The sequence below is a fragment of the Curcuma longa genome, chromosome 5 (genome assembly GCF_044706935.1).
Source record: "Curcuma longa cultivar G26 ecotype Majalengka, Jawa Barat chromosome 5, ITB_CL_G26_1.1, whole genome shotgun sequence".
In the NCBI taxonomy this organism is placed as follows: domain Eukaryota; kingdom Viridiplantae; phylum Streptophyta; class Magnoliopsida; order Zingiberales; family Zingiberaceae; genus Curcuma; species Curcuma longa.
This window is the reverse complement of record NC_133865.1, coordinates 2,891,596-2,918,351: the sequence shown is the minus strand read 5'-3', so window position 1 is coordinate 2,918,351 and position 26,756 is coordinate 2,891,596. Positions and strand designations below refer to the sequence as shown.

At 36.0% G+C, this 26,756-nt stretch overlaps 4 protein-coding genes across 8 annotated transcripts; 2 read left to right on the top strand and 2 right to left on the bottom strand.

Moving 5' to 3' along the window:
* Window positions 1-779: 779 nt before the first annotated feature.
* Window positions 780-5,693, top strand: LOC141829324 (uncharacterized). Of its 5 annotated transcripts, none has more exons than XM_074716776.1 (4): window positions 780-933; window positions 1,539-1,620; window positions 1,686-1,756; window positions 3,266-5,693. In XM_074716776.1, exon 4 carries the CDS (start codon window positions 3,335-3,337, stop codon window positions 5,420-5,422), a length of 2,088 nt encoding a protein of 695 aa, XP_074572877.1. In that variant the 5' UTR covers window positions 780-933; window positions 1,539-1,620; window positions 1,686-1,756; window positions 3,266-3,334; the 3' UTR covers window positions 5,423-5,693. The 5 variants fall into 5 exon arrangements, with proteins under 5 accessions (XP_074572877.1, XP_074572876.1, XP_074572879.1 ...); XM_074716775.1 differs by having other exon boundaries at window positions 3,230-5,693; XM_074716778.1 differs by lacking the exon at window positions 1,686-1,756 and having other exon boundaries at window positions 1,563-1,620; window positions 3,230-5,693.
* A 396-nt stretch (window positions 5,694-6,089) lies between these two features.
* On the top strand, window positions 6,090-12,999 carry LOC141829489 (uncharacterized). The gene is made up of 5 exons (XM_074716972.1): window positions 6,090-6,376; window positions 10,913-11,174; window positions 11,263-11,462; window positions 11,548-11,735; window positions 12,430-12,999. The coding sequence occupies exons 1-5, from the start codon at window positions 6,282-6,284 to the stop codon at window positions 12,714-12,716; spliced, it is 1,032 nt and encodes a 343-aa protein (XP_074573073.1). The 5' UTR covers window positions 6,090-6,281; the 3' UTR covers window positions 12,717-12,999.
* Window positions 13,000-19,734: 6,735 nt separating this feature from the next.
* On the bottom strand, window positions 19,735-21,561 carry LOC141829391 (uncharacterized). The gene has a single exon (XM_074716850.1). The coding sequence runs from the start codon at window positions 21,498-21,500 to the stop codon at window positions 19,965-19,967; it is 1,536 nt and encodes a 511-aa protein (XP_074572951.1). The 5' UTR covers window positions 21,501-21,561; the 3' UTR covers window positions 19,735-19,964.
* A 3,940-nt stretch (window positions 21,562-25,501) lies between these two features.
* Window positions 25,502-26,709, bottom strand: LOC141830126 (WRKY transcription factor 22-like). The gene is made up of 3 exons (XM_074717612.1): window positions 26,381-26,709; window positions 26,172-26,285; window positions 25,502-26,086 (listed from the first exon to the last, which is right to left on the bottom strand). The coding sequence occupies exons 1-3, from the start codon at window positions 26,707-26,709 to the stop codon at window positions 25,519-25,521; spliced, it is 1,011 nt and encodes a 336-aa protein (XP_074573713.1). The 3' UTR covers window positions 25,502-25,518.
* Between the last annotated feature and the right edge of the window lie 47 nt (window positions 26,710-26,756).

The following is a 26,756-nucleotide window of genomic DNA, read 5'->3' as shown; positions in this document are numbered from 1 at the left end:
TATCCTCGCCAACTCTGATAAATACTTTTCTTCTCATTAATAGGGAAAAAAGGCCCAACAATTTAAAAATTGAGATTATAAATAAATTAAATATAAACTTAAATAATTCATTAAACTAAATAAATAAATTTTAACACATATCTACTCGATATATAAACTAAATTAAATAAATATATTGAAATGCAATTTATCAATATGTATAATATGATATTGCAAAAATAATTCATCAATAAAAGTTTCTATCAGAATTATAAATAAATTAAAAAAACTCTTAAAATAATAAATAAATTTATGATATCAAACTCAATTAATTAAATAAATTAAAATATATAATAATTTTAAATAATCAAAAATTAAAAATTTGATAATATTTAAACGGGTTAAACTCAAATTAAATTCACACTAAGTTCAAATTCTTAAAAACAAAACTTTCCACATTTAATTCATTTTAGTTTTGAATTGAATTATCTCAATTATCTTATTAAATAATTTACATAATATAAAATTTGACTCATTTACGGTCTCATGAAAAACTAAAAATCAAAGATATAAAATCAAGGGAAAATTTTGGACGAAAATAAGAAACAATAAAAGGTAATTCCACTATTTTTACAGAATTGGATATTCTTGAATCAATTACCATATGAGTCGAGCCGTAAATGGCAAATGGAACTTTTGCACTAACCAATAATTCAGGGTGTTGTTTGCAAAATTTCCGGTTCCATTTATTCTTGGATTTGCTTGCCACCCTTTCTCCGTTCTTTCCTCCGTGTGCGTGTGAGGCTTCTGGTTTCCGCTGCCGTCCGCGAGAGCGAGGAGAACAGAGGGAGTGGGAGGTTAAAATAATCAAGAAAGAAGAGGAATAGAACCCTAGATTCTGTCGCCTCGATTGGGACCTCCGAATCTTCGGAATCTTCGGCTCCTTGTTCTTAGGTATTCCCGAATCGATGGGAGGTCCTTTTTTTTTTTTTGTTTTTTTAGCTTCATCTTTAATGTTTGGGTTGCAGATTTCCTTCGTATTTATAGTGAACTTGTGGATCGTTTGATTCTTCTGCTGCTTCCTGCTGGGTTCTATGTCATATGATGTTTTGACGTGACTTCTAACTCCATGCTTCGATTCGGTTGGTTCTGCCCCTTATTTGGTGGGTCTGTTGTTAGGAAAGTATTTTACTAGGGGAAGAAAATGTTTCCATTAATTTTTTTACGGGTTCTTCTGGTTTTTTGTTTTATAGTTGTTTTTTTTATTGATCAAAGTATTTGTCTACGTATTTGGATTTGGGTTCGCTGGTGTTTCTCTGGTCTGTCCATCTGCGATTGGGATTTTGAGTTGGTTTTGTCTGTAAAAAATGAAAAACTTCAGTTCATGGTGGAATTCATGGTGGAACTTTTTTTTTTCCAGCCATGTGTTTGTATCTTGTAAGTAGGGAATTGGGATCAGAACGTGTTCTGTCTGTGTATGAACTATCTAGATAGATTATTGACCATCTTCTACATGATTTGGTGGTGAATGAATCTAAAGTTTTGATTTCCCTGCCCAGCTGTATTTTTTGTATCTGCTGCAGAGTTGATGCACTGAAATCTGGAGCTGTCAACTGCTTATAAAGACATCAAGTTTTTCAGGTTTGTATGCTTTCCTTGAACTGGTTAGCAGTTATTGAGTGTGATCTTTTTTTTTTTGAAAGAAGCCCTTGTGTGGGATCGTGAACTGATCTAATATGTATTGGAGGACCAAAGAAATCTTAGAAGTCGAAATCTGGTATGTTTAACTTCGTTTAATTAGAAAGAAAACACATTTCATATTTTGTTATTTTCATGATTTTCCAGAGATTTTAGCACTCCATTAAATTTGAGATGCTTCTTAGATATGGCTTTATCCTGAGAATCCAACAGATGAGTATCATGAATGTAATTCAATGTACAATTGAATACTCATGACTCATTATTGGTTTGATTTAAAGCTAAAATTGGTAGTTTTAGAAGGTTGAACATTGTCATAATTTGTAAACCTGAAACTTTCTGATCATTTCTGATTTGGAACTTCTGCAATTAATTTTCTCTCGCAATGTTTTGATGAGTTGGAGACATTTCGTAGTTAACAACATTAGGTTGACTAGGTTTTTAATGACTTCATCCGATTAATTCTACATGGTTCTTCCAATAAGCCATAAAGTGTGATTATCATTCTACTTCTAAATGCTAGTTTTTGTTTTTCTTGGTTGAAACTTCTAAACTAGTTGATACCAAGCATTACTGCTAAATGGACCAGTTATTTCAGCAGGATCACTCTTAAGTTTTTTTAAAAAAAATTTCACTCTCTTTTTTATGTCTTTTCCCTCCTGCCATTTCCTATTTCTTTCTTCATTTCTTCTCTTTATACTTCTTCATTGTATTCATCTTATATTGTTATGTTGGTTGATACTAGTAAAAAATTTATCTGATCACTGACCATTATCTGGAACACACTTATACTTCAAACATTGAATCCCTACTATTTCAAGTTTCTTTACAAAATCATATACTCATAGAGATTTGTTATGACATGTTCCAACTTAATATCACATCCATTCCATAGATATTAACATGTGCATGTCTTTCTAGTGTGAAAATTTTAGAATGTTTAGGCTCAATAATGACATATTTTATAGGCCCCTACACACTAGTAGATGCCCTCAGTTTGTGTTTGTGTTGTTTCATGTATATGGCATGCTTAAGCTCTTGCTTCTTTTCAACTTGACATTGTAGATAAATGGTTTACTAATTCTTTATTTGTACAATAGGTGTGTTTCTCTCTTTTGAGACCTCAGATAGTATGTGATTTTCTTAGCTTTATTGCTCAATCATTTATATCACTTTATGCTAAACTTTAAGAAGGAAATTGGTAATCTTTCAGCAATATGATTGGTTGTGCAATTTTATCATGCATACTGTGTAAATTCGATCTATAAGGCTATTACATATAACTTGTATATTTAAAACAGAAAACGAAGTATAAATTTAGTTTACATATACTTCCCATTTGATATAAGACAGGTTATGGTTTTAGTATTGGTATCTCCAAATAATAATAAATGTTTCTTAGGTGGCATCTAGTGGGAATAATTTTGTGACTGCCTGTGGTATTCTGTTACAGGGTGGTTTTCATGCTTCTTATCATTGTATTTATTTTGGAAAATTGATGAAAATTTCTTGTGATTTTTGTATTTTATATTCAAGCCATGTTTCTATGCAGAAAATTTTGACTGGTTCCAGTTGCTGATTGTTATAGGCTGGCAGCAATTCTTAGCCATAAATAAGCACATTAACAGCCCTAAAAAGTTTTAGCAAATGGATCGGGATGATACATCGGGTTTTGTTAGTGGAGGCTGCTCTGATCTTTCCAGATACTGAACATATATGGCACATCCCCGGAAGTCTGGCAACTGGTTCACTTGTATCAACATTTCATTGTGATTGTATTTTGGCAACATCTGTTATGGATAAGAGGCATGGTCATCTTGGACTCAGTTTAAACTTCTCTTCTGGAAGTACTTTAAAGGATTTGGCTCAATCTCATACTGACACCAAACTATGGAATGATTCTTCTCACTCTCGTTTGAATGGTCTTAATTTGAAAGGCACCAAGAGGAAGTTGTGTGATGTATATGAAAGTGGTATAGAAGCTTCTTCTCTGACACTTGGCTTAGGCCGTCCAGCAAGTTCTTCGGATAGCAGTAAGAAGAGCTCTGCTACAGCTTGCACCATGTCTACAACCAGGGAAACAGATGATGGGTCATCCATGGATCTTGGACTAAATTTTGATCTCAACCTTGGTAATGAAAATATAATTGGCCCGATAAAACCTGCTCTTGATGTTCCAAAGGCTAAAGTTGATTTTCAGTTGAGTTTATCAGTAGGTGCATTTGACTCTGTTGTTACTGGTGTGACTCCAGTCTTTACTGACAACTATTTATCAAACAACATGCTATCTCTCTCTCAGGTGCCAACTGTTGATGAAGGATCAACTTCATCTCGCTGGTATAAGAGCAGGTTATTGCCATTTTTAAATAGTCCTGACAAACATGATAATGTATCCCCTGTCGAAGCATTCCATAATGCATCTACTCAAGCTGGACAGTCAGATGCCTCTTTGTCAACAATCATCCAACCACAGAAAAGTTCAGTTGCCATTTCTGGTGTAACCCAAACTCAACAATGCAATAGCAACACTAAAAATTGTCAGTTTCCGGGATGTTCCAAAGGAGCTAGAGGTGCTTCTGGGCTGTGCATAGCCCATGGTGGAGGGCGGAGGTGCCATAAAGCTGGCTGTCAGAAGGGAGCTGAGGGAAGAACCATCTTCTGCAAAGCCCATGGTGGTGGTAGGCGATGCCAACACCTTGGCTGCACTAAGAGTGCTGAAGGTCGCACAGACTACTGCATTGCTCATGGTGGTGGACGTCGTTGCAGGCATGAAGGTTGCCCTAAAGCAGCTAGGGGTAAATCTGGTCTATGCATAAGGCATGGTGGCGGCAAGAGATGCCAAAAGGAGAATTGCACAAAGAGTGCAGAAGGGCAGTCTGGATTATGCATTGCCCATGGAGGCGGCCGACGGTGCAAATATCCTGAATGTACAAAGGGTGCACAAGGCAGCACAAATTTCTGCAAGGCACATGGTGGGGGTAAGCGGTGCACATACTTGGGTTGCACAAAAGGGGCTGAAGGAAGCACACCATTTTGTAAGGCACATGGTGGAGGGAAACGTTGTGCATTCCAAGGTGGTTGCACAAAGAGTGTACACGGTGGCACCCAATTTTGTGTGGCCCATGGTGGTGGAAAACGATGCGCTGTATTAGAGTGCACTAAAAGTGCAAGAGGTAGGACAGATTTCTGTGTTCGTCATGGAGGTGGAAAGAGGTGCAAGGTTGAGGGTTGTGGAAAGAGTGCTCAGGGCAGAACTGATTTCTGTAAAGCACATGGTGGTGGTAAACGGTGCTCATGGGGCCAACCTGAGTCAGGTCTTGGTATCAAAAGCCCTCCCTGTGAACGTTTTGCTAGAGGAAAGAGTGGCCTCTGTGCTGCACACACCGCTCTAGTGGAGGATCAGTGCGTTCATGGAGAACGGCAACTTCTGGCCTTTGGTTCAAAGAATCAAGGAGTCATAAAACCTGAGAAGATGAAAGAGATTGTTGACCTAGCTAGGTCTGTGGAAATGGAAAATGAGAAGCACGGTCTCTCCTGGGTTGCGAACAATACTCAGGAATATGTGCATCTCACAACACCTCTTGATTCCAGGGTGGTTTCTCTTCCAGAAGGCAGGGTGCATGGTGGGAGTCTTATGGCTATGCTGGCTACCAATTCAAGTATTGGTAACACTTCTACAAGTCAAGTTGATTGCTGGAACCCTGAACTGGGGACATCATACGTTGTGGCTCGGAAATGGTTATAAGGGCTAAAAGCTGGGTCTTTAATGTTCTATTATCCCTGTAAACAATTTCTCCCAGGTACATTGTGGCATCATGATTGGTGACCTAATTGTCACAAAGTCTAGTTTCCCACTGATTGTTGTTTGAAAAATTCCTCTACTTTTAGCTGCCCTTCATACACGACGCAAAGGAAACTCTGTAAATTCTGCCTGGAATGTGAACTCTAGGCAGGCAAATGGATGCTTGTAGGTTTTTAATCATCTGCTAAACTCTGTAGATAATCTCCTGGCAGTCTGTTCAAAGTGTGAATGGCATTGCTTGTATGATGCTTATTTTATTTCGGATGCGCTGTAAACATGTTTAATTGGCCAGAAATATACAAAACCTAACATGGTAAAACCTGGTGTTTATCGTTGCAGAACTTGCGCGCGCTCTCTTTTTTTTGGTGGGCGGATAAAATTACAGCAGCGGATTTAAAATAATTGTTTTAAAAAATATTGAAAACTAACACCATTCTAATCTTTACCGTTTAATTTTTATAAATAACATTTAGTTGTTTTTTAAATTCTTACTGGAATTACAGAAAAAAGCAGATAAAGCGTGAGTGAATATTTGCCAAAATGCGACTCGTTGGTCCGTAAATAAGAGAGTGGGAGTGAGCAGTCGCGGCAAGCTTGCGACGGAGTGAACTTTCGTCCATTACTCTAGTCGACTCGTTGCCTCTCTCTTTTCCGATCGGGGGCGTCTTTCTCGTCTCCAGGTCCGTTGGATTAGCACGCGGGGCGAGCCCGATGGTTCATTGAAGACACTTCTTTTTTTTAATCTCGATCTGAACCCCCTCCGTCGGAGCCGCCTGTCCTTGCCCTACCCTTCGCGAGCGACATGGGTGCATTTCCTTGGTGTTTTGCTCTTGTTGCTTTCGGATTCTTATTCAACGAACTAGATGCCAGCGCCGGCGACGCGGATCCGGTCTATAGGTACGCGACGCTCTTAGATTTGTCTCGAAGATGTGATTCATTGGATGATGCAGTTATTCTTCCGTGAGTTTGCACATATATGCGATATTTTGCATGAGATATACCAATATTAATCTGGACCTGGGTTTTCTCTAGGCCATTTTTTAAAAAAATTGCGACGCAGTAAATTAGTGGAGGAGTGAACAAAAACAGATTTTGGCATTATTTGATTAGGGTTTCATTACCCAATAATGACAACTTTGTTAAGACCTTGTGAGCTAGGAGAGGGTTGAATAGTTCAACTCGCTTAGACTTGATCTATGACAGCAGAAACTTCTTGCGAACCAGCCACACTACGGATACAATATTAACTCAAATGATTTTACTTGGTATCCATCTTGAGGCGATTAATCCAAGGACTCACGCTCAGCTCACCACTTCCGCTAACCTTCTCTTTCTCGGACAAATCTCAAAGGAGGAGAAATCCTCTTACAGTAAGATTACAATGTTTTGCAAGAACAATTAAAAAATATAAAGAAGAAGAAAAGAAGTTTTACAATGATCTTGATAGATTTGCTTCTTCTTCTTCTAGGGATTGCTTTAAGTTGTATAGTTGAACACCAAATGGATTCTTTAGCACTTTAGCAAGAAAACTTGGAGCAATATGGTATGAACAATGCCAATCAACGGCTAACTCTCACCATTTAAATATGTTCAATTTTTTTATATTAGTTGACTGATTTGGTCAACGACCAATAATGGCTTTTGATCCTTCTGAAATGATGTTTGATTTTGTCAAATTTCAAATGTCAGTCGACTTATTTTATTCATCAGTCAATTGTTATGGATAATCGAGTTACCAGTCAAATCGATTCTCTTCTGTTTGCTTCCGAACAAAATCAGTCGACTGATGTGAAGAATCAGTTGAATCGATTCTATTATATTTGCTTCCGAAACAGACTCAGTTGACTGATGTGGAGAATCAATCGAATCGATTTTATTTTGTTTGCTTCTGAAACAGAATCAGTCGACTAAAGTTACTTGTCAGTCGAATCAATCATCAAATCAATTCGACTGACATGGGTATTAGTCGGCTACTATTTAGAATCCAACCTAAAAGCTCAGTATCAGTCAATTGATTAATACCTTCAATCGACTAATACCAACATCAGTCGACTGGATATCATTACCAATTGACTGATGGAAGGTTTTACTGAATTCGTCTAAATTACCTTCCGCGCATTTAATCCGTGATATGCTCGATCTTTCTTCTCTTGCTAAAAGTTTGGTCATCAACTTTCTTAGACTTCATTTGTCTCACATCCGGTTTTCTGACCTATAAAGACTTTCTCTTACCAAAAGTTTACTTCTCGGCTTTCTTGGACTTCTCTTTGCCTCACATTCGGTCTTCTTACCTGGAAGAACTTTCCTGCACACTTGATGCACAAGTGAGATTTCTCATACTTTGCTCTAAACTTTATTGATGTCAACCATCAAAATTATAACTCATGGGCACGATTGCATCAACAAACCTCCTAAGCAAATCCTCTGAAATGATTCTTCATTTAATGGCACAATTATACACATAGATTATCAAAGTCTCCAAGAACTAACCAGTTTGGCGCATTCCTTAGTTTGGCGACCTATGATTCTAACACTACTCATATTCAGCTGTATGGTATTTTGTATAACCATATAGTACGTCATTAATTAATTTCTCATTAGGACTTGTAACAAATTACTTGTGAAATTAGTTCACTATCTACAAAGTCTAACACTACGAACTTGTATCCAAAACAATTAGGCGTTTGGATGAAATTTTCCATGTCAAAAGATAGAATCCGCCATGCAGGCCAAAAAACAAAACCACAAAAAGTTTAACAGAATTATGTAACAATCTGAACCACCGGTCTTCCTTCGTACATTCTTGATGCAATCTGTGTCAAATTCAAATTGACAAATAGATAAGTAAACAAGATAACACTGGTTAAAAAAATTAGATTGAGAACAAGGCATAATTAATATGAATCTAAAAGAATAATTTTTTACAGTATTTAAAGACTAAGTTTAATTTTTTTAATTCTCGTCTCTTCGTCATTTAGGAGCAAAAGTCATTCATAGTTTGGTTGATTGATTTAGAAATTTGTTCACTTTTAAGAGTTTCCTGTAGTTGAGAATGAAAGGTTCCCACTTTCTTTTACTATTGATTGATACTAGGAATATTGTCTCAACTTTTAACTCTATTATTTTAAAATTATGAAACTCAATGTATCAGAAGAGTTAATCAACTTGTCTTGGGGAAGTGCTGGCCAAAAAGATAGAATCCGCCATGCAGGCCAAAAAAAACAAAACCACAAAAAGTTTAACAGAATTATGTAACAATCTGAACCACCAGTCTTCCTTCGTACAATCTTGATGCAATCTGCATCAAATTCAAATTGACAAATAGATGAGTAAACAAGATAACACTGGTTTAAAAAACTAGATTGAGAACTAGGCATAATTAATATGAATCTACAAGAATAATTTTTTACAGTATTTAGAGACTAAGTTTTTTTTTTTAACTCTCGTCTCTTCGTCATTTAGGAGCAAAAGTCATTCATAGTTTGGTTGATTGATTTAGAAATTTGTGCACTTTTAAGAGTTTCCTGTAGTTGAGAATGAAAGGTTCCCACTTTCTTTTACTATTGATCGATACTAGGAATATTGTCTCAACTTTTAACTCTATTATTTTAAAATTATGAAACTCAATTTATCAGAAGAGTAAATCAACTTGTCTTGGGGAAGTGCTGGCCAAAAAGATAGAATCCGCCATGCAGGCCAAAAAGAACAAAACCACAAAAAGTTTAACAGAATTATGTAACAATCTGAACCACCAGTCTTCCTTCGTACATTCTTGATGCAATCTGCATCAAATTCAAATTGACAAATAGATGAGTAAACAAGATAACACTGGTTTAAAAAACCAGATTGAGAACAAGGCATAATTAATATGAATCTAAAAGAATAATTTTTTACAGTATTTAGAGACTAAGTTTTTTTTTAAACTCTCGTCTCTTCGTCATTTAGGAGCAAAAGTCATTCATAGTTTGGTTGATTGATTTAGAAATTTGTGCACTTTTAAGAGTTTCCTGTAGTTGAGATTGAAAGGTTCCCACTTTCTTTTACTATTGATTGATACTAGGAATATTGTCTCAACTTTTAACTCTATTATTTTAAAATTATGAAACTCAATTTATCAGAAGAGTTAATCAACTTGTCTTGGGGAAGTGCTGAATGGATGTTTGATTTACAGTTATCCATGATTAGGATCTACCTTTTGAACCCGCTTTGCTTTTATTCTATGCAACAAAACAGTAATATATTTCTCTTGTTTAGAACTGCACAACTGGTGTATTCTCAAATCAATCTTTTGTACTTTTTAAAAAGAAAATTTCATCCCTTTAGAATGCTTAGTTTGGACCTTGATTTAAAGGTTTCCTTATTTGCACTACTTCATAGATGAATGTATTACTTGACAAGTTTGCCACTTGAAGGTCTAGAAAAGAAACTTGCACTTGGGTTTGGCATGATTGAGTTATCATAGTTGTGTGTTCCATAAACACAATGCATAATATTCGACCAAGGAAACTAAAAGTCTTGATATCAATACAAGCAACTTAGTTTACATTACCCTAGGCAATTGCATTGATGACGTTTTCTTATGTTTGGTTATTGGGAATGTCCTTGATGCAACGGTAAAGTTGCTGCCATATGACCTAGAGGTCACGTGTTCGAGTTTTGGAAACAACCTCTTGCAAAGCAGGATAAGGCTGTATATAATAAACCGTTCTCTAGGACTCCACATTGATAGGAGTTTCGTGCACTGGATTGCTCTTTTATTGGGAATGTCCTTGCAGATGTTACAGACCAGTAACAAGATATGCATCTAGGAAGTTAGAACCAAATGAGATACTTTGTGGAATGGTCTATCGATAATAGTAATAATTAAAGGTTAAAATAGCATGCAATTAACTTGTTCCATCATTGTATTGTGTTGATGCTGCTGTTTAATTTAGTCCAAAATTTCAACTCTTTCTTCTTGTTTCAGCTCGTTAGTCACTGGACCTGGAAATAGAGATGAACATTCATTTTATCCTTTTAATTTATCAGTAATGCATGCGCATCTTTTTGGAACTTCATACTAGCAGATTACAAAAAATAACAGCTATCCAATTGTGATACCATAGTATTCATCAATTTAATACCACTTTGTTGGTTTTTCACATTCAACGAGTTCATGAGGCTTAGATATTGAACAGAAAGGTATGTACTATCTTTGGGTTGAGTTATACAACTTTATTATTTTTAACAAATATGGCTAGAAGATCTTGCAATTGTTAACTATTGATTGTTGAGACTTCCTTAATCATTTGCTTTAAATTCTTTCATTATTTTTTAAACATTTTTTGTGTCTGAATTTAAATTGACAATCGATGGTTGGACTTAAATTACTTGGAAGTAGATGCTTTACACATGAGGTTATGTTTTGTGTTTCATGTCATCCCTGTGCATCAGAAATTGTGTGGAGCAATGTGAAAGAACTGGAATAATTGGTGACCATACGATTGAACACTGCCTGTATTCCAGCAATGATATGCCCCTCAATAGTTCATGGTATCTACAAGAGCCACTTTATTTGCAATGGAAGCAACTGAACTGCAGGAGTGACTGTCGGTACTACTGTATATTGGAGAGAGAAAACGAACGGGAAGAACTTGGCTTAAGTCCTCACAAGTACCATGGAAAATGGCCTTTCAAACGTGTATCTGTTTTCCAGGTTTGGTAATTCATGGTGTTTTAAAGATTAAATTTCATAATGTTGAACTCAGTAAACGCTTTATTAGCAACTTCCTCTTTTTATGCAGGAGCCAGTTTCTGCTATCTTTTCAGCGTTCAACTTATTGATGCATTTCATTGGTTGGCTGACATTTTTCATACTTGTAAATTACAAGTTGCCTCTGAGGCCTCAGAGGCAGAGGACCTACTATGAATACGCTGGTTTATGGCATATATATGGCTTCTTATCCATGAATGCTTGGTTCTGGAGTGCAATATTTCATACCCGGTATATGATCTAATCTCACATAATTTACAGCAGTTCATTACTCTCTTGATGAGTACTTACCTGATGATGTTGGCAATGATTGCAGAGATATTGGCCTGACAGAAAAGTTGGATTATTCATCTGCAGTCGCAGTACTCGGATATTCACTCATTTTGTGTTTGCTGAGAGTGTTCAATGTGAAGGATGAGGCTTCAAGAGTCATGCTTGCTGCCCCAATTTTAGCTTTTGTGACAACTCATATTTTGTACCTCAACTTCTATGAAATGGATTACGGTGAGATCTCTATTGTTTAAATTTAGCTTCCATGCTTCTTTCATTTTGACATTGAATCCTTAACCTTTCCCCTTTTCATTTTCTTTATGCGAATTTAATCACTTGTTAACCTGTACTGAGATGCACTCCTTTCAAATTAAAAAAAAATAAAACTAGGACATGTAAAATAGTTTTTTTTTCTACCCAGTAAAATGCATAATCTCTAGTCAATATTCAAGTAGTGACAATTCTGTTTCTGAATATTCTGTCAGTAAACATTCAGTTCTTTAGTTTTACCACTCTAAAGAATCTTGGATCCAATTTGAGATTAGGTTACTTCATGTCATTAAACTCATTACCTACTAACTGTTCAAGTTTGGCCGTAAGGTAGCAAACACAAACAAAATTGAGTGCTGTGCTTCATCTGATATATTTTCTTTGGTTTAATGTCTTCATGTAATATTAAAGTTTCTTTCACACTAATCATCTCCAAATATTTAGAAAAAACGTGACTATTCTTTCTAAATTCAGGTTAGATTCAAAGTACTATTGTCCTTGAGAATATTAGTCCATATCTTTTATATTGAACATAAAAATTGTTTAGTGTACTCCAAATTCAACACTCATGAGCATTCATGCACAGTGCAGGTGCAAATCCATGCAGAACATAGACATATCTTTCTCCCCAGTGTCTGATCTCTTTCTATTTCATCAGGGTGGAACATGAAAGTGTGTCTTGCGATGGGCATTTCTCAGCTTCTGATATGGGCAGTCTGGGGTGGCATAACTCGTCACCCCTCATGCTTCAGGCTGTGGGCAGCTTTATTCGGATGTGCTCTCGCACTGCTTTTGGAGGTGTATGATTTCCCTCCGTTTCATGGATATGTTGATGCCCATGCTTTGTGGCATGCCTCCACTATTCCTCTCACATATCTTTGGTGGAGCTTTGTCAAGAATGATGCTAAGTTCAGGACATCAACTCTTGCGAACAAGGCTAAGTGATTTGTTCCAGTTCAATTCTCACCATCATTGAAGGTCTTTGAAACCCTGGAGGTAGCAGGGTGCTCCTGAACTCATGATCTTGTGAACTGATGGAGTCCCACGCTTTACCACAGGTCCGTAAATTGACTCACTTCCATGTTAATGACTGGATCTATTTCTTCCAGATAGATTCTCGTGATTGAATTTATGCACCTTATGGCAGACAGGATTTATTGTCTTCTAGAAATTTAGTTCATTTGTTATCCAGTTGAAATTACTCGAGTATGATCTACAGGACTCTTGTCTGATGTATTGCCTGAGAAATATTGGTGCAAATTACTGACTGTCAAATGGTAGCAGATCAGAGAACAAATGTACGGTTAGGAAAAAAACAGACAGTCAAACATATAAATCTCCAAAATGTATCCACTAAACTCATATAAATTATTATTATATTATTTGATAATAGATAGATGGCTTTCTCCCTAACTAGTCTAGAGACATATATTTAAAGGTCAATTTTTAAATATTCATCCATATTAAAATTTATATATTATTTAATTATTCCTCTAATTGTTTTTGTCATTGGACTATACCCATGGAGTTTTTCTTCCTTTAAAAATGTTAAGATACTCCAACATTTGTCAAATGTGCATAAAGTTTTGAGTGCTTCACTTGTATAATAAATAATTTTACTGATTATAATAAGACAATTATTAAACCAATAAAGACAATTAACATCCAGCAATAATAAAGTATAAATCGAGAAATTGTAGTTAATTATGATGAAGGAGGATATTTTTTGACTTCGTCGAAATTCAAATCTTTATCTTTTTTTTTTGTAAGTGTATTCTGTTATAACCAATTCAGCTATACTTTAGGGATAATAATAAAGTATTCTGTCACATGATTAAGTATTGTGATTAATTATAATTGTATGGCCGGATACTATCTTATTAAAGTGATTAATTACAACAAATATACCGTAAGAAAATAAATCTCAGGTAGGACAGGCCGCATGCTACCCCTCGCCTGCGTGCGTTAACTATAATATAAATGATCTAATTAAAAATAAAATGTAAAAGTAGCGTGATTCAAATACAAATAGATAAATAAATAAAGTAAAATTCATGAATTCACTGAGTTAAACGCATTTTACTAACTAATGTCTCATGTTAAACTTTAGAAAGATTTCATTGATTTTAAATCATGTAAATTTATATTTAAACTTATATGATATGTTGATTATATATAATTTATATTGATAAGAATGTCACGATCCCCCTTAAACATGGGTAACCCCACCCCACCCCACCCCACCTCACCGCACCCCACATCCACATTGTCATCCGTAACCCAAATCATTGAAAATAAAACTTCCAGTTAATGGTTAAGTGCTTCCATTTTTTTATTTTTTCAAAATAAAACTTTTAGATATCTTTAATTTTTTTTTAATCTGAATATCTAAGCCTTCCGCCCAATTAGTCCCGAAGATTAGACCCAATCTTAATTCAAAACCGACAATTCCTAATAAATCGATCTTTAACTTTAACCGTCCAAGATAGTACGGTTCGAAACTGTCAATTCATAATTCAATTCATAATTCATCACAGTTCATCACGGTTCAATAATATTATATTAAAAAAATAAAATTATAAATTAATAAAAAAAAAAAAATTTCTTCTTATTCTTTACGTTTTGTTTGGGAGAACGTGCACGAGGGAAGGGAAGAGAAGGGGAAATGAGGGGAAAGAGAATTTTGATCCTTATTTGGGATGGAATGAGTTAAGGAGGAAAAGACAAGAAGGGTAAGTTTTATCCTTGCTCATGAATCGCTAAAATTTCTTATACTCCAATTTGGGGTGTAAGGAAAAGAAAGAAGAACTCAAAAATATTTTATTCAATTTTATCGCTATTTTAAAATATTAATTTCTAAATTAACTCATCTATTTAGGTATATAATCTTTGCGTCATTGCTCCTCACACAATGTGTGGCGTCATTATCTAATGTCCAACTGCTGGCACTATACGATGTCGGCACCAGCCCTCGCAGCAAATCTCTCCGAGGATGAAACTTAAGAGGACAGAAACAGATAACCCTAATCTTTTTCTTCCTCTTCTCCTCCAAGGACAGGGACTTATCCAAAAAGCATGTGTTGTCTATTTTAAGACCTTTCATATTTCAACTTCTACATATAATATTAACAGAACTTTATAATTTTCCATCCGTCTTCTACATGCATTGTCTTTTTTAAGAAGTGATGATATTTTTATAATTTTATATATTTAATTTTCATTTCCCTTCTTTTCCTCTCAAACAAAATAACATATGTTACGTTAATAAACATTCCATCTCTTCTAAACAAGAGGAACATAAATACTTTCCCCTTCCTTTTCCTTCCTTTCCCTCCCTTTCCATTCCGTTAATGAACCTTCTCTCACCTCATCCAAATAGAGCATTAGGGTATAGGGAATCAAAGTCTACGTAGTTCTTTTATCTTTTTACTCACCTTAAGAAGTGATATGGCTACTCATCTCCATTTTCCATTCTGTAATATTCATTTCTTCGGTATCAAATTTTTTGACTTCGTCATCTGAAAGTTGCATTCCTTGAATTCTTTTTTTATGTTCTAATTCAATCCTCGAGTAATGCTTAGGCTTCCAATGAGTCGGGAGATAAAGTCGATCGTCATTTATTTAATATGTTACCCCAAGCATTGAATATCTGTTCCACAGCAACTGTTAACACTAGATAAACTAAAATTTCTTTGGTAATCATGGATAGGACGGAAAAACTTTGAGCCTTCTATGACTACCATTTTAGGATATCGAAATCCGCTTCGTTATATACTTTATTAAAATCAAAAGAAGTCATAAAATAATTCTCAAATTCCTAAGTGGAACTTGAGGATATTTATGGACGTTTCATCCATTTTTTTATAAAAATTATGTATTTGTAAATATAATTTTAAATTACTACTACTAATACTTTTTTCAAAAATATTATTATATTATATATTTTATATTATATTCTTTATAAATATCATATAAATAATTTCTAATATTATATATAATATTATTAGGAAATGGAATTGAAGTATCGTAATACAAAACTAATATTTTTGATAAAACTTTTAATTTATATCTAGGATATGAAGCAAATGCAACTAAATAAATTTCAGGAATATAAAAAAAAAATTCATTTCGATTGTATTGCTAATACACAAGAAATAAAATTTTATTGTTATTATTTTCATTTAAAACTAATATTATATATATAAATCCATTACAACTAAATGAGAAGTAGGATAATAAAAATTAAATAGTTATTCGATTGCATCATTAAATATTTTTAAAATTTTATAAATATTATTATAAATATTTTATTAGTGTGAAAATAAATATATATTAGTATTATTAATAGTTTATATAAAAATAAATATAATAGTTTTTTATATTGAAATGAATCTTGTAACAATTGATATGTTAAATTCCAACGTATTATATATCACGTGAAAATTTTTTAAATCTCATTCCATTAGTTTTACAAAATCTACCTCATTGTTTCATTATAGATGGATGTAATCATAAATAAAAAATAACAATTTTAATTGGTTTAATATGATTTTCTAACATTCTTAATCCATCTTAAATACATAAATTTAAAACATAACATACGCAATAAATATAAAAAATTAAATCATCAATAATAAGTTGACATAAATTTACTTCATCAATACTAACAGTATAGAACTAACATTGTCAAATGATATTAAAAATATTTTATGAATTAATCTATATTCTTTTAAAATTAAAAATAATAACTATAAGATATTGTGAATAATATGTGATTCATCAAAAACTGTATAAACTAATAATCTTTTTAAAGATATGCAAGAGTTATTGATCCAATGATAAGTCACACTCATATTCAAATGTGTTTGCCAATGATTACTCTAAATATCAAAATATTAAAAAAATTATTATTTGATTTACTAAATTCTTTAATTATTTTTTCTCCTTATTTTACAAACCTTTTAATTATTTTTGTAAATATAATTCTAGAAACACGTTTACCTAAATTAAGAAATTCTTTACAAAACTCTTTTAAAAGTGCATTTAGATTAAACCTAAATGAAATATGTTTTACAGAAATAATCTAACTAAAGATTCTCTTAATTTATTATCAAAATATAAAAATAAACTAGAATCAATACTTCCATTAATGAAAAATTTAGATAATTAATCTTGAGAACGGTTAATTCCATATTCTGTCAGATGCTTCATTTATATGCCATTTCAACGACCCATAGTCATCACCGACTTGAAATTTATAGGAAGCGTTATAGTGCTTACATTTTATATGCAATTCTTTCAATGAGAGAGTGATCTTCTTAAAATATTTAGTAAAAATAAAAAATGAAGAACTTTCCGAACCTTAGAAATAATTGCATTAGTACTTTTTTATATTTTGGGTATCGAAAGTTGCTCGATTTCATCATCATTGGATTGAATGTTGAGCTCCTCATTCAGATTTATTATTTTCTTGTCCCTCCGAGATTAAGATGATAAAGCTCCTCAGCCTTCTTCCATTGTAGTCAGAAGTGGAAGTCGAAAGCGTGTAGAATTGAAGTCAAAAGCATATAGAGATTGCGGAATTGAGAATGAGAGTAGAGAAGATATGTAATAAAACAATGAAATGAACTATCTATTTATAGAGTTTATAGAGTAACGGATATTAAATTGTAGTCATTGATCAAAAATGGTTAAATGATTTTAACCGTCGAAAAAATACAAACTCCCCCATCTGTTATAACCGCTTGTTCAAACGGTCAAAACTATCAATTCAACGATTTTTATTGGGTTTGAATCGTAGCCGACTCAACACCCCTACTGAGCCAATTACGATTCTGACCTGGCAACTGGTTCAATAAGTACCCGATCGGTTAACCAGTTATGAGCTCGAGTTGGACCCGCCCTGCGGTCGGGTCTATCAGAGGTAGACAACCTTCCTCCTTGGTTCATCTACCGGATAAATCCAAAAGCATAGTAGTTTCTCAGCCAACAACCGGCTTTGTCCAGATTTTCAAATATTATGGGCGTAAATTGTCCTATATGAGAATCAAACCATGATTGTCGGAGATTGTCGGAGAGACCGCTGGATATCTTACTACTACACCGAACCCAAGGGGAGGGCATTTTAGATATCTTTAACACATAATCAAAACGTTATTAATTATGGATGGAATTATTAAGTTATGGAGATGCGTTATTAATCATGGATGGAATTATTAAGTTATGGAGATGCTACGGATGAATAGGGATGCAAACGAATTGAATCGAATAATATAAAAATATTAATATTTAAATTTAAGTTTAAAAAATATATATGATATTTAAAACTTAAAAATATAAATAATTTTAACTTGAATTCAATTGGAAATAAAATTTAAATTCAAATTCAGTTCAAATTATTTGAACCTTAATTCAAACAAAATCAAATTATAATTTAAAATAATTTAAATTCAAATTCAATTTAAATTATTCTCACCTTAATTTAAACATATTTAAATTAAAACTATAAAAAATAATTAAAATTCGATTTAAATTCAACTTAAATTTGATAATTTTAAATAATTTTCACGACTAAAAAAACTCAAGAACAAACTTGATTCATTTGCCCCCCTCGATGGATTTGCACCCCCTAATGATAAGGCGTTCCGAGCGAACAGGAAAGTTTATCAATGCCGGTAAAAGGCGAATTAATATTTCTCGATGTTCTAATATTTAGCAAACTAAAACAATTATAATTAACAAAAGAATTTCTTTTAATTAATAAAAAATTACAAAATAACTTTTTTTAAAATAGCTTCTTTTAGAAAAGGTTTTTCTTAGAACACATATTTATTTTTTTTAAAATATTTATAAGGACTCCTACTGTTGTGCTCCAAGTAATTGCAGGAGCCACCAACCTTATTTAAGACCTCTATTTATTTTCAAATGCAAAAACAAGAGAAAGCAAGGAATTGTAGTATAGTATCGACCAACTTACCAAAATCTTAGCTTTCCAGGAAGAAAGGACAAGAACTTGACTTTTTATATTACTTCCATCCAATCTAAGGTGATATCTAAATTGTAAATTGAGAAGCTCAATCCTCGTCCTAACTAGAAAACATGATCACAGAGAAATTCTTTTGTAGAATTTAGAATAAATTCTGTTCCAACTCTCAAAATAGAAGATATTTAATCAAGAGAACATCAACACTTAAATTATTTGTTGATATATCTTTTATGCTCTAATTGACCAAAAATTGATGGATGCAATCACTAGTAAGTTTAATACCTACCATAAGAACATAGGATTCCAAATCCATGTATAACTATAATATCTAGACAATCAACAGTAGTCTTTATAAGCAGTTCATGATAGGGATATGAAGCTCCTACAAATTGTGTAGAGGAATTCTCCAATTAAATCCTCCTTACAGTGGGCAACTACAACCTACATGAATTGGAGTGGACGCTAATTTCATGTTAGTACTAAGTATTTCCGAATCCAACATCTCTCATGCCCACACTAAACAGTGAAAGCACATGAATGATGTAAAAAAAATTTATCTAAAGGGTGAAAGCTTGTTCTCCATGAGTGACAATGAGGGAGGGAAGCCACTGATTCAATGTAATTATTAATCTAGTGTACCACACTGAACTAGTTATGCTTCTGGGTTTTCAATTCACATCTATATGAGAATCACAAGTTTAAACTCTTTAACTTCAGCAACCCATCTATGGATTGGTTTACATGTCATGATCAAAAGAAAAAAAAGTAAAAAGAGGCTTGATGGTGGCTCACAAGAGAACATTCTACCATCAACAAAATTTAAAAACAAAACAGCACATAAAAGATTACAAATCAGATAGAAATATGATTGCCAAAATATTTTTGATAAACTTCAGAATCAAGAGAATTTAAGATGACAAAAAGTTAATTGAAGACAACAAGCATACAAATAGGTAATTGCACTAGTAAATGGTTTAATTTCAAAAGCGTCTTTCGTTTTTTTTTTTTTGCAAGCAAGTATACAGCATAGAAACTTCATATACAAAAATTCAGTAATCACAAATTACTAGTCACACTATCAGTGCAGTCTAGCTATGATGATAGAACAAGTGAAAACTCGTGTCATGTGCCTATCATGCATCAGTAGGCATAAGAGAAAAGATAAACAAGCATTTCTTATGTAGACCTAGGGCGAAAGGAAGTCTAGATCACCAAGGAGAAGCATACCCTGGCCTTGATGGAGGAGAACTTGATGCTAAGCTTCCATCTCTAGAAAACCTTGACTTCTCTTTAGGAGTGCTAGAAAATGGGCTAGACCCACGATAGCTTGCTCGAAGAGTCTCATCCACAGAGCTTGAAGATTTGGCAATGGCTCTTCTCACAAACTTCTGAGCAGCTGGAGAAAGAGTTCGCACACTTGGGCTGGCACTACCTCCTCTGGCAGGCGATGGCAGTGGCGGCTTCTTAAACATCTTGGACCTTTCCCTCACCTTTCGCGCAGCTTCCCTCGCCAAGGAATGAGCTTTCATGTCTCGAGATGAAGGCAGTGGGATTCGAAAATGAGGCCCATCACTACTTCCTCCTATATCAACAGGTGACTCCTCCAGGTCCAATCTCATAGGGGTTCCCTCTATCTCTCCCCACGTCATGAAGGGGGATTCATCAACACCTGGGGCAGGGGAAGGCGTCCTAACGAAGCTGTATCCATTCTCAGCTTTCTTGGAGGAATCCACATACATGGGGTTCGGTGTCTTTCTCAGATCTTCCAAGTCATAGCTTTTTGATTTCTCAGCCTCTCGATTAGCAAACGGCCACGCCGCACCAGGAGTGGTACCAGCAACAGGGGTATAAAGGATGGCAGCCGCTTCCTCATCCTTTGTCGGGTTGGCTTCGGGTGCTGATTTCCCATGAAACCGGGTGTTGGAGCGGTCGATCTGCTTGGTGAGGCCCTTCAGGCGCTCGGCCCGCTCCTCCTCCGTCAGTGGCGCTTCCTCCTTTTCTGCAGGATTATACATGAGGAGATTCTTGGCCGTGTATTTCCAATCCTCCAACGTGCTTACAGGTTGCCCGGAGGTGCCGTACCCATCTGTTATCCGGTCTCTCTTCTCCTCTTCTAGGGTTAGTAAAGCTGGTTCCTTCTCGCCTTCCAGCAGGTGGGCGTACTTCTCCCTCCTCTTTCGATTGACTTTCTCCAAGATCTTAGAAAAGCTCTCGTTATCCTCGCTGGTGTACCGGCGGAGGAAGTCGTCCAGCGAGACAGAGGTGTCGATGTCAGCCAATGGATCATCGGGCGCGGTCTGTGCGGCAGCGCCGCTGGAGGCATGACGGGCCGAAGGCGTCGAACCGATGGGGGTGGCGGAGAAGGAGGGAAAGAATGATGACCCAGGGGTGCGGGTCCTGGAACGGCGAGCGGAGGCGGTGGCAGCGCCTGATTCCCCAGCAGCGGCAGCGCGGCGCTCGAGGATCTTGAGCTGGGCGTCGCGGATGAGGACGGGGTCGCCAGATCGGACAGCCTCGAGCCAGTCGAGGCGGTCGCGGAGCTTCGGGATGTCGGGGAAGAAGTCGCGCTCGATGATGCGCTCTATGGCAGAGACGTAAGATTCCTCGTCGAGGACAGCAGCGCCACGCTTCCGAGGGTTGGCGGCGGTGGAGGTGGAGGAGGGCGTAGCTCCGTCGGTGGGTAGGGTGGAGGCGGAGGGGGGAGTCGAGATCTGGCGGGGGGAATGGCCAGGGGAGAGAAGCATGGCTGCGCGATTAGGGTTTCAAAGAAAGGGAACGGGGTGTCGATGGATTGGGGGCAATGCGCTGTGCCCGTGGAAGGAAAGTAATAAAGGCAAGGGTTGGTAGTAGAATAAATATATTAGGAAGGGCTTGAAAAAGATTAGGAACGGAATATAAAATATATTATTATATTAAAATATTTTTTATTAATTTATTTAAAATTCTTTAAATTTAATCAATTTTTTATAACCAAAATTATTTTAAAAATTTGACATAGTTGCTACAATATTTTTAAAATAATTTTAATCAAGTTAAATTAATTTTAATTAAATTTAAATAATTTTAACTAACTTAATAAAGAATATATAATTTGATATAAAAGTGTTTCATATATATAGTATATTTTACTTTATATCATATCATGATATAAAAGTGTTTCATATACTTTAATTAATTGTTGACTTTTCTACATTATTATTTTTTCTTAAATGACTTTGAATGCTTATAGGTGTGTTGTGTTTTTCACCATCTGATGCTCGAAGTGTTTGATCTAACCATGTCAAATCATCATCTTCTTAAATTGATGGCAGGGCCGGCTTTAGGCATAGGCGGGTAAGGCCTATGCCTAGGGCCCAATTTTGATTGGGGCCCAAAAAAATTTAAGGTATTTAGGGTTAATGGAGGGTAGATTATTAAAATCCGGATCCGGAAAGCCGTCCCTTCGCATTCTTTCTCGCCGCGTCCCGATGTCGCCTCTTCATCCCGATGTCGCCGCGTCCCGATGTCGCCTCTTCATCCCGATGTCGCCTCTTCAAAACGCCCCCTCTTCGGCTCTTCATCTCCCCTCTTCGACCGCTCGACGAATCCACACGAGCAGAGACAACGAGCCGAGCTTCTTCTTCGCGTTCTTCTTCGACTGTTCGACGCGAGCAGCGACAGCGAGCCGAGCTCAAGCAGGCGCCACCGCCGGCCCGCCAGGCGAAACCGTCTTCCTCCGTTCCTCGCCCCTCTTCTTCGACTGTTCGACACGAGCCGAGCTTCTTCTTCGCGTTCTTCTTCGACCGTTCGACGCGAGCAGCGACAGCGAGCCGAGCTCAAGCAGGCGCCACCGCCAGCTTGCCAGGCGAAACCGTCTTCCTGCTTTTGTAGGTTGGAGTTCTGTTTTGTTGATCGAATTGTTAAAGATCCTTTTCTGTTTTGTTTTGTTTTGTTTTGTTTGTGCTTTTTGATTCTACGGATGTTACTTTAGATGCAAAAGCGTAAAGTTGATCTGTTCTTATGGCTTGTGCCTTGTGGAATCGCATTAAGGTCTTCTCTTTTTGGATCCTGTCTTCCAAAGCCTTCCAACAGGAGGAAGCAAGAACCATGTTATCGGCAGCTTGCTTCCCAATAGTTTTCCTATTCCTTACACAATTACGGCTTTTGGATCTTCCTGCTTGTGTAGGTTGGAGGCTTCTTTCAGTCGGCTCTCCGATGCTCCATTAATTTCAGCCGTCGGATCATCCGCCGCAACAACAAAATTAGTTTTGTGGTTTAGAACACCTTGCTTATTTCAAGGATTTATTGAACACCATTAAGTTCAGTATTTAATTGCATCTGTTTGGCATTGCACCGTTTTTTATTCTTTCTATCGATTCATTGGATTTCTGCTTCTCAAATTTCCTTGTCATTTTTCCTTGAAACAAAAAGATTAACACATCCAAACTGTTTGCTAATAATGTATTCGTCAAGATATTGCATCAACAAGGATAGTTTTGCTCCTGTAAAATTTAGAAATCTTACTTTTTTTATCTATCTCTTTAGGTTCTGGAGCCAGACAAAGATTAAGGAGAGCTCTCAACCAAAATTAAAAGAAATTCGCCTAGGGCCCCCCGTGAGCTTGAGCCGCCCCTGATTGATGGTTCATTATCTCTTATCATTCATTTAAGATGTCATCATCATGAAAAACATGATTAAAATCTATCATACTGTAAAATTCATCATCTTCTTTTTTGCGTAGATGGACCTAAAAAGTTCTAATCGAATTCATTACAACTTTTATAGCTTTCTATAGCGCCTAAGAGTACAAGGTGCCCTCTGTTATCATTGTAAAGGATTCCTAACATTTTTCAAAAAGTTTAAAAAGTTTCAAACTTTGTGCCAATTAACATGAACATATAACTTTAAACAAGAGACTCAGAGTTAGAATTTCTCATCATATCTACTCTACACACTCCACACCTTCATCTCATTATAAAATTTTAGAAATTCAAGTCATCTAGATCCATCAATGAGTTTCGGTCAAAATTCATTATTGGATCTAGAGAATTCTAATCAGACTTATTTCAACTCCTATGTGTTTATTAGGTGAATCTAAGTCCAAATAAGCTCTCTTTTATTATTTTAAAGCCCTCTTAACAATGCTCAAAATGTTTCAAAACTTTTAGAACACCATGATGTTGGTCTTCAAAAATCAGTATTACAATGTGTGATCAGAACCAACACTGTAGTGTTGGTTTTTAAAGACCAGCACCACTGTAGTGCTAGTCTTTAGAAACCAGTATCATAGTTTGTGCTAGGCACACCACCATAACTTTATCTATGTGTATTAGGACCAAGATTAGATACCATATATAACTTCTACATACTAACCTCTCTCATTTTATGGTAAAATTTTAAAAATCTAAATACCTTAGGTCTATCAATGAGCTTCCATCAAATCCATTAATAGACCTAGAGAATTATGATCATACTCATTACAACTCCTATAGGTTTCTACAATGTCTAGGAGTCCAAAGACATCTTTTGTTATCATCAAGATTTCCAACATTGCTCAAAAGATTTAAAAAATTTCAAATTTTGTGCTAATTAGCACGAACCTATAACTTTGTATAGGAGACTCAAGGCTATGATTTCACATCATATTTACCTTCTACATATTCTATATTTCCATCTCATTATAAAAATTCAGAAATTCAAGACGTCTAAGTTCATCAATGAGTTTCGGTCAAATCTCATTGATAAACTTAGAGAACTTTGATTAGACCTATTTTAACTCCTGTGAGTTTATTAGGTGAATCGGAGTCCAAATAAGTCATCTTTCACTGTTTTAAGACCCCTTCCAATGCTCAAAATAATTTTAAAATTTTAAAATATTATGATACTGATTTTTAAAAATCAACATCACAGTGTGTAATCAGAACCAACACCATATATATTGATCTTCAAAAACTAACATATGTTGTATTTAAGCTATGGTACTATTTTAAAAAATAAATATCAAAATAATTTTTTATTTTATTATTTTTATTAATAAAATTAGCTCTAGTTATTAATTTTATTTTTATTTTTATTTTTTATAATTAGATATTAAAAAATAAAATATATATTAAAAATAAAAATTATTAATCTTCTTTTTATATTTTTTAATTTTTATTACTATTTTAAATTAAAATTAAATAAATTTAGAAGAATATTTATTATAATTCAAATGATGCTGAAATTTAAATAGCATTTAAATTAAATTATAAGATGAAAAAAAATTAGAAAGAGAAGAAAGGAAAGAAAAGTCAACCGTTATACATTCAAGAGTATAAAATTTAGTGTTATTGTTGAAAATAAAATTTGAAATTTAGTGTTCTTCTGTAAAATAAATTAAAAAAGAGAGTTTGAATCCTTATCATCTTCTACAATTTAGTGCTTATTTGAAAATAAATTTAGTGTTCATTTGAAAATAAAATGAAATTCGTCATCCCAACAATCTCACATAAAATAAATTAAAAAATTATAGTTGATCATAATAAAAGAGAGTTTGAATCCTTATCATCTTCTACAAGTGTATTCCATGTAATCAACTTAATTATGCTCAAAGATTGAAATTTAGTGTTTGAATTTACATAATAGGTAGAAGTTAAACAAATCAATGCACAATTTAGTTTCTGAAAATCCAATGCAGGGATACATCCGAGACTTCCCCAAACAAGAAGAGCAGGCGACCTGAAGATCTGATGATCGCATGTTCTTGTCACTGTTTCCTTCCCTCAAATCTTTCTTTTCACTCTGCTACGAAGCAGAGACAGCCTCACAGGCAGTAGTAGTTGTGTTGTTGGATTCGCCCTTCGATGACTGCAATGGTAGAGGAAATAGGGGGTCGCCAAAGCCACCGTCGCCGTCGAATAACGCTACCATATCCGCCGTCGGAGACCCGCCGGTACCCTCCTCCGAGCTCATAAACAGCAAGTCGTCCTCGCCCATCATCTCCATGTCCTCCACCAGTAGTTCTCCCGCCTCCTCCTCGTCCTCCATCTCTATCTCCTCCTCCTCCTCCTCCTCCACCCCTTCGTCGCCGCATTTATTTCGCCGGAGGAGGATGGAGTCGGAGAGACGCGGGGTGGGTAAGAGCTCAAGCGCGGCGATCGTGGACAAAGGACTTGCTATTGCTTCATGGTTGGCTGCAGGGGTTGTGGGAAGCTTGGGACGGGTGCTTCCGGCGAGGGAATTTCGGTGGGTGGGCTTGGGGTGTTTGTGCTCGCCAGTGTAGGTGACGATGAACGCCTCCGGGTCCGTCCGGCTCCTCTCCACCTGCTTCCGGGCGGTGCAGTCTTTGGAGCTGCTGCATCTGTAGTATCCCCTGTTTCCGACGTCAAAGTTGGCCTCTTTTTGTTGATTTCTAAGCAAGACGAGAACAGCGAAAGTCAGAGGAGCTGCTTAGTTACCGGGGATAAGGTGATCCTTTGATGGGCTTCTGCCCGTACTTCCGCCATGCCCACACGTCGGAGGAGAGCCCGTCGACGGTGACGTGGCGCACCACCTTCTTCTGTTGGTTCTTCCTGAAATATTATCAAAGATCCAACTTTTATGCTAAAAAATCTTCTCTTTTGAAAACAATCGGAGAAGAAATCAGCAAAATTTGGGGACGCTTTACCTTCGCAGGAAGCGGGAAGTTTGGGAAGCTGTCCGGCCCACTTTTCCGCGGAGTGGTGGTTGGTTTGACTTTGGCTCCACCATGGCGCCAGAGCTCAGAACAGCGGCGGAGAGAGGCGACAAAGAGCCACCTTCTTTCCCCAAGACGCCACTCCGGCTCTCGTATGCTTCCGATATACTTATACAAGCTCCTCTTTTCTCGTCCGCCATCACCCAGAGATGCTCTAAGGGCCGTGGAAACGCCCACAGGCGGTTCCTCGTCGCCGTCGCCTCCCCGGACGGCCGGCAGCTCCGCACTACCGCGCTCAGGTCCCAGTCGTCGTCGTCCATCTCCTCCGCCAGGAACATCCACCGCGCCCCGACCACAGCAATATATA

Bases quoted from the DNA above. Each gene is read 5' to 3' on its own strand.
- LOC141829324 (XM_074716778.1), top strand. From the start codon at position 3,335: ATGATACATCGGGTTTTGTTAGTGGAGGCTGCTCTGATCTTTCCAGAT.
- LOC141829489 (XM_074716972.1), top strand. From the start codon at position 6,282: ATGGGTGCATTTCCTTGGTGTTTTGCTCTTGTTGCTTTCGGATTCTTA. The intron at 11,175-11,262 runs GTTTGGTAATTC...CTTTTTATGCAG, and splicing joins AACGTGTATCTGTTTTCCAG to GAGCCAGTTTCTGCTATCTT. The intron at 11,463-11,547 runs GTATATGATCTA...CAATGATTGCAG, and splicing joins AGTGCAATATTTCATACCCG to AGATATTGGCCTGACAGAAA.
- LOC141829391 (XM_074716850.1), bottom strand. From the start codon at position 21,500: ATGCTTCTCTCCCCTGGCCATTCCCCCCGCCAGATCTCGACTCCCCCC.
- LOC141830126 (XM_074717612.1), bottom strand. From the start codon at position 26,709: ATGGACGACGACGACTGGGACCTGAGCGCGGTAGTGCGGAGCTGCCGG. The intron at 26,286-26,380 runs GTAAAGCGTCCC...ATAATATTTCAG, and splicing joins ACTTCCCGCTTCCTGCGAAG to GAAGAACCAACAGAAGAAGG. The intron at 26,087-26,171 runs GTAACTAAGCAG...CGTCGGAAACAG, and splicing joins AAAGGATCACCTTATCCCCG to GGGATACTACAGATGCAGCA.